A 6,986-nucleotide genomic window follows, 5' to 3' on the forward strand; every position below is an offset into this window, starting at 1 on the left:
GACTAACAATGCCAAGCAAATGGGCTTCCTCATTCTGGACAGATTAATCCCATGAAAAATAGTTTGCGGCAGCTTTATTTAATCATCCCATTTCCTTTCCATAGTTCATGTTGTATTTTGCCCGAATAAAGTAATCATCATTATCCACATCCTGCAGCTGCACGGAACTTAAGTATCGATACCGCCAGTCAACAAGAAACAAACAGAAATAATCCCTTGATATTAAATTAATAGACAACTGAATAAACATTCCCATTGTTCAACCTAACCCCACGGCTCCGGAGAGCGGTATCTTACGTGCTATGCCTATTTCAAGAAAGTGGGGAGGGTTCGACCTTTCAGCACCATGGAGAGCTCACCAAGCTGGCCCACTATATCATCAGCCTCGCCTTTCTACCCTACAAGTATGAGCGCCTGGAGCTCAGCCTTCCCCTGACTCTGTAATTTACGAGCGCAGTTATTTCTCTGTGACTTAGCTCAGCTGCTTGGAAGCTCAGACACTCTAATGGATCACTAAAATGACGTAAGGCGCACTTGCTTGTCAAACGCATTATGACACGATTGTTATTCATGAAAGGAAACTGAAAGCTATGGCAAAATAAATAGTTCTCTGGAGTGTTTCCGGATCAATCAATTGAAACCCATCCAACCTGCCTAATATATTGATTGATTAAAGTAACCACTGTGGTTAGATGCTCCTTATTTAATTTTTATATTAGCGATTCTCCAAGTGCGGTAATTTTACAGATCTGAGAAACAAGAAGACTTCGATAGAGTTGAACGGGTTTAAGTGCAATGCAAACAGATATAAGCACAAAGGAGAGATAGGTGAAAATAGAAGCGATGCACCCGCATTATTTTTTGAGACTTGCACTAAGATGAGTTGTCGTTTGGCTTGTTTTCCTGTTAACCCATTACTCCTGTTGTGAATTCGTACCCAACTTTTCTAAAGCGTAAAATATGTATTTATTTATCAAATATTATTAGATTTATATTTCACATAAATTGGCTCGCCTTTTCTAAATGTATTTCGTAGTGTACAAATAAAGAATTTCCGGGGTATAAAACGTCCACCACAGAGAGGGAAGTTGTAATGATCCAAAACCACAAACTATTAGTCTCTTAACAGCCTGTGTACGCATTTTCAAAAGTTATGTTTTTGAACAGCGCAAAGAAATTTTTGAATGGATATGCAGTATCTGAATACCTTAGCCGAATGTGTTTTCATTTTTTTTTATCGGGACGCCTAGTTTTCAAAATGCAGCTAGAAACATTGCAGATCGTTTTTCACTCTGATTCCTCTCACAGGCAACGAGGCGCATTATTAGTATTTTTCTTAAAGAAACTAAAATATTGTGTTTCTTGCCCAAATCCATGTTTGATTTCGCATCTTAAAGTCGAAAGGAGCATTGCAAACACGAGTATCCTGTGAATCAGATGCGGCAGTAGAAAACGGTTGCAATAAAAGAGTACAGCAGCAGGTGTCGCTCTGCACAAAGTGACCAATCAGCTTTCTTTGCAGAACAAGCAGTCTGTTGGCATTTGGAAGTCACGTAATGTTACTTTTTTCGGAGCCATAAAAAAACTAATTGATCGAGATGATTTTCTAGACTGTTCATTAATCGTGTGATTTGCTTTATGTTAAATGACCTCAAAGCCAGTAAACCTGTATTGACTGTTTCACGTGATATATAACTTTGTGAATGAAGCTCTGTCGAACGCCGACGTCATTAGCAGGGCGAGACATCAGCCCCACGCTGATTGGCATAATCTTGCAGGTTAGATTTATGATTGGCAGATTGTTGACGATCGAACACCCACTCACTGAACACACAAAGAGCCGGCGGCGTTGGATATAAAAGGATGGACGCTGAGCATCCAACAGCCAAGCTAAAGCCAAGTTCAAGAAGAAACTTGCTTTCTTATTTCTTCTCAAAAACGAGTCTCAAGGTAAGGAGATACTATTTAGTGGATCTTTCTGCATTGTTTGGAAAAATATGTAAAGATGTTCGTTATTTTGTTGGCATTGCTTCGGTCTGCCACACTTCCATTATACTTCTGAAATTATGTTTAAACTTTGGTCAGCCTTAAATCATTCCAGGTAGATTTGAAATCCGTTTCATTCAGTCTACCAAACAACTTTTGATATTCTTTTAACTAGAGGGATGCGCGTAACTAAGTGGAAGTCAGGGTTTCATGTACATTGGGTTTTATTCATCAATGCATATTTTCCGTGAAACATCTAATACTGTCAACATGCGCGAATGTATCTCACTATGGCCTTTAGTGCTTAGTTTTCTTGTTCTTTGTTTCCGATGTGGTTTTTTTGCATGTTACTGTATTTTAATTTGGAAAATAATTTGCATAACCCGAATTCGACATAAACCAAACCATAAATTACTATTGCCGGCATCAGATTTAGCAAATGCCAGTTATAGAACAGTTGTAAAATAACGATTTGAAATGAAATTTTTATGGGAAGATTTGGAAAGGTTTCCCGGTGCATGGATCTGTTGGCTTCTACCAGTCATTTAAAACTTGTCTGGAGTCCTGCTTCTGCCTTTTCAAATGGTAGTTGGGGGTAGTGATCGTGGACGAGTAATAGCTGAAAGGCTGTAATGTGAGCGGGAAGAGGATTGGCTGCACTGTCAGTTTCAGTAAATTATTGGTACCATTTTTCAGAATTGAGTCCTTGCTATTTAGTTGAACTTTGAAGTGTGTGATTCTGAACTCTAATACCATCAGCAACAATGATAATTCATTATATAATCCATTACTTCACTGGGTAGTTCCAGTATTGTCAAGTTTCATCGATTGAGTGATCTGCAATAGTGCAGCTGAGCGAAGTATAAGCATCAGCGAAAGACGGGTGGTCAGTAATGAAAAAAAACGATTCTCCGCATACCCTCAGTGTTTGATCTAAGAAGTCGAGTTACCAGTACGCTTTAATAAAGACAGACAATACTGCAAACACTCGGCTGGTCAGGCAGCATTTGTAGTAATGAAATCGGATTTAACTGTTTCTCTTTCTATACATGCAGCCTGACCTACTGAGGGTTTCAGCCTTTTCTGCTTTTATTTTAGATTTTCTGCATTTTTGTTTTCCATCATAATGCTGAACGACTTCTTTTCTACTCTCTCTCTCGCCTCTTATTCACTGATGCTTATTGGATCTCTTTGTGTTGGGCTCCATGCCAACAATTACGTGTTTCATCCGGAAAATGATGTTACATCTCAATATCATTTGGACGAAGTAATACCAGATGCCCTATAGTGGCGCTGTAGTGTGATATTTTTTCGAGACGTGCGGTGCATTGGACTATTGACTGGATAACAATGCATTTGTCTTTTCCTCAGAAGCATGGTTCTCCTCAGGATCTCCGCTTTCCTTGTGGTTTACGCTGTTTTCACATGTCAGATAAGCGGCTCCAATGCAGTCCCTGTCAGGTAGGTATCAGATTATTCTCTGCAATTTTATATAATTTTACTCCGATCTCTGTTTTGGAACGTATTGTTTTAGACCACACTCAGCACTTCATCTTTGTAATGCAGTGGTGCTGCAAATGATTGAAATATTGTCATTTCGGTAAAATGTCATGAAAGTTTTTGAGGGCTGAAGGTTAGATACTTATACCAGTCCATTTTGAGCAATCAACTAGACAAAAATAACATGGCAATGTTTAAACGATTTACAGTTCAATGAGTTTATTCCTTTGCAAAGTCAAATAGAAGAAAATTAGAGGTAAAATTTTGGAAGTATCGAGCAGGGGACAGAAAGCCGACGAAGGAAATTATGGAGTTGTTTGACATGAATTCCAATATTCATTTTTCTTTCAGTAATTTGGCTGTGATAAGGATTATGTTCAAATTCATTTCAAACTCAATTTTTGTTGAAGTCAGGGATTTGGGTTTAGTAGGAGCAAGAGTATCAAGAGTCGATTATGAAAGTCTTAGTCTAGTTCAGCTGGGGACGCACTTACCTCCGAGCAAAAGGTTTCCGGTTCGAGTGCTACTCCTGAGTCTGATTCTACAGTGGAGGACGGAAACATCCTTTTGGATGAGTCCCAGTCTGTTCTCAAAGGGGATGTAAAAGATCCCGTGCCATTATTTCAAAGAGGTCCAGGGGCATTACACTCGAATCAAGCCAATATTTATTCCCCTTTCAACATCAGAGGGAGCTGCTCTCTGCGAATTGACTGCAGGTGTTCTCGACATTACGACAGTGAATGCACTTTAAAAGTAATCCATGGACTGGGGCTTTGTGAAAGGTGCTATTTATGGCAAAGAGCCCTTCGCACACCTGGGTGTCCCAGCCTGCCTCACGGCCAGTGAAGTACAGCAATTAGCAAGACAAGATCTTCAAACAGCAGTGGGATAAATGCCCAGGTAGTTTATTATAGACTTGTTGACTGGAGGATAAATCATATTATATATCCACCTGAGTGGTTAGCGGGGATTGGCCTCTTTTTGGAAAGACAGCACTTCCTCCAACGCAGTATCCTTTCACTGCGGAGTGTCAGTGGTAGATTACGTGTTCATGTATCTGGCGTGTTCTTAAATGCTGACTCAGCAGCAAGGTGCCACCACGAAGCTAAGTCTGAACTCGGTGGAAATAAATCAGTCTGTCGGTTGCATGTCTAGTATAATGGAACCAAAAGGTGTATTTAATATTATTTAATACTGAGGATTTTTTTTTTGCTCTGAAGATCTCACAGTAGCAGTTAGGACTGCAGTATTTGTCGATGCTTTTGTACTTCAGCCACAACATAACTGCTACCAGTCACTTATTGGTTTGCATATAAAATCAAATGTATCAACCGCAACTCATTGTGAGGTTATGACTTAGAGCTATGCTGGAGTCATCGACAGACAGGGTGGCGCTCAATGACTACGAGGTCCGACGACTACTGAATGCGCTGGTAAAGGAATTCATGCAGATGATGGCAGAGGAACTGGACCAACAAGTGCCTGATGCCAACAGGTAGGGGGATGCGTTCATTTGCGTGGCTCTAGAGTTCCAGGCACGGTTTGTGAGATTCTGCTTGATAAACCTCTCCTTCAATAACCCAAGTGTTCCACGAGCAGAGGCACCGATATCAGCAGAAGTTGATTATTAAGACAGTAAAGGGAAGGTCTCGTTATATTGTTTACTCGATTCAACAGTTGCAGCCAATTCTTGGTATTTATTGTGCCATTAGTTTGGCTTCTCGCGAATCCATTGGAATTATTTCACGTAAATCAACACAAAGGGTGCGTGTTTGAAATGTTGAGCGAATTAATAGAAATATTTCAAAGGAAGATTATGGTAACAAGGTACGTGTTTAATAACTAGAATAACGTCAAATAAAAGTCTAGTTCTTTGTCATAACATTGCATGAGAGAAAATGGAGACATTAAGCTCTGCTTGCAAATTACAGTGAAATATGAAAACTTTGATTGTTATGCATGTATTACCCAACATATGAAAGCGAGTTATGTTTACAGTATTAATGAAAATGCATGAATGGGCTTTACATAAAGCTGTTATTTTAAGGTTCGAATCGACAGAGAACGGAAAACGCATGACCATCTTTCTTGCAAGATACTTTGATAACATAAGATTACCCAGTAAATACAATAAACCGTGATTTCCCAGAAGAAGTAATGTTGCATGTAGCAGTTACTTGTTCGGTAATGGAACTGTGAGAGCTATGCGAACATGTAGGTAGCTGTGGCTGCATGACCCGCATGCGTTGTCATGAGATTGTTTTTGCATGTTTTTCTACAGCTTGGATAGACCTATTGTCAAACGATGCACAAGTTTGAGCACTTGTGTGGTGGGAAAGTTGTCCCAGGAATTGCACAAATTACAAACCGTCCAGCGCACTGACGTAGGAGCGGCAACTCCTGGCAAGAAAAGGAACATTCTCACTGGGCTGGAAAACGAACGCTATGCAACCCACGGAGAGCCATTTGAAAGCGCCTAATCGTTTGTTTTGCTGCATGGATCTCAAATGCTTGAGCGATAAAGAGCCCGATAAAATGCTATGCTTCTTTTCGCCTCAATTTATGACACAGAATACTAGGCATGGACATAAATTAGAATAGTACCCTAATAAACAATTACTTTAGCTTCAAAGTTGATTTTCTCATTATATAGTTTGATCATCCTTTGTGGCTATGCAGTGTGCCATTAAATTGAATGCTTCTTTGTGCATGAAATGGTTATTTGTTCAATAAACTTATTTTTCTACCAGGAATTATGTTCTATGAGACTGAAGGATTCTGGCTGTAATGGCTTAAGCAGCTGTGTAGCATGTTTCACATGACCCACTTTGATTAGATAAGCAATTTTATGAATGCCCAGTTACTGGTACCTTTGGTAAATTAGTTACTATTTTATTAAACAAAACATCAACAATACATATCTTAATTTATATTCCAATATCACGTTTAATTGCAACTAAACAATATATATAAAGTAAGGCCAACCAAATTTTGTTGCGACTTCAAAACTATTCATGTTTCATTTCTACGATTTTGATTGGAGAGTTTAAATAGTGTAGTTTTGGACTGTTAACACGGGCAGCGCTCACAGTGTTCTTGTATTCAATGTGAAGTAACAAACGGTAACTGAAAACAAGCTAAAACGTTCTCATCAGGTAAGAATTAATCTTCTTGATTGTTTAGAATACGCCCCTCCCCGTAAGATCGGACAGTGCCCCCGCTATAGGGTCTTCCTCCATCAGAACACAGCCCATGTTCTTATGTGGGGTCTGAGCCGAATGACTTAAAAGTCAGATCTCCCAGAAAGACAAAAATACTACGCAGTCCACCCAGGACATTGGAAAATGGATCTGACTGCAGATACTTGATGCCCATAAAAATTAGAATTACAGCATATAACATCAAATATTTCTGACTAACTATAAAATTTCCATTACAATTAACCAAAGCTACTCTCTGTAAAACAACATTTCCATTACATATTATTTGACTACCTGAGA

General features: G+C 39.3%; 1 protein-coding gene across 3 annotated transcripts; it reads left to right on the forward strand.

Moving 5' to 3' along the window:
• The first annotated feature begins 1,874 nt into the window (after window positions 1-1,874).
• calca (calcitonin/calcitonin-related polypeptide, alpha) lies at window positions 1,875-6,253 on the forward strand. Of its 3 annotated transcripts, none has more exons than XM_052029401.1 (4): window positions 1,875-1,950; window positions 3,358-3,447; window positions 4,847-4,981; window positions 5,768-6,253. In XM_052029401.1, exons 2-4 carry the CDS (start codon window positions 3,362-3,364, stop codon window positions 5,964-5,966), a joined length of 420 nt encoding a protein of 139 aa, XP_051885361.1. In that variant the 5' UTR covers window positions 1,875-1,950; window positions 3,358-3,361; the 3' UTR covers window positions 5,967-6,253. The 3 variants fall into 3 exon arrangements, with proteins under 3 accessions (XP_051885361.1, XP_051885362.1, XP_051885363.1); XM_052029402.1 differs by having other exon boundaries at window positions 1,902-1,950; window positions 3,361-3,447; XM_052029403.1 differs by lacking the exon at window positions 1,875-1,950 and adding an exon at window positions 2,827-2,872.
• The last annotated feature ends 733 nt before the right edge of the window (window positions 6,254-6,986 follow it).

Source organism: Pristis pectinata, chromosome 14 (assembly GCF_009764475.1).
Source record: "Pristis pectinata isolate sPriPec2 chromosome 14, sPriPec2.1.pri, whole genome shotgun sequence".
Lineage (NCBI taxonomy): Eukaryota > Metazoa > Chordata > Chondrichthyes > Rhinopristiformes > Pristidae > Pristis > Pristis pectinata.

Bases quoted from the DNA above. Each gene is read 5' to 3' on its own strand.
- calca (XM_052029401.1), top strand. From the start codon at position 3,362: ATGGTTCTCCTCAGGATCTCCGCTTTCCTTGTGGTTTACGCTGTTTTC. The intron at 3,448-4,846 runs GTAGGTATCAGA...GTTATGACTTAG, and splicing joins TCCAATGCAGTCCCTGTCAG to AGCTATGCTGGAGTCATCGA. The intron at 4,982-5,767 runs GTAGGGGGATGC...GTTTTTCTACAG, and splicing joins CAAGTGCCTGATGCCAACAG to CTTGGATAGACCTATTGTCA.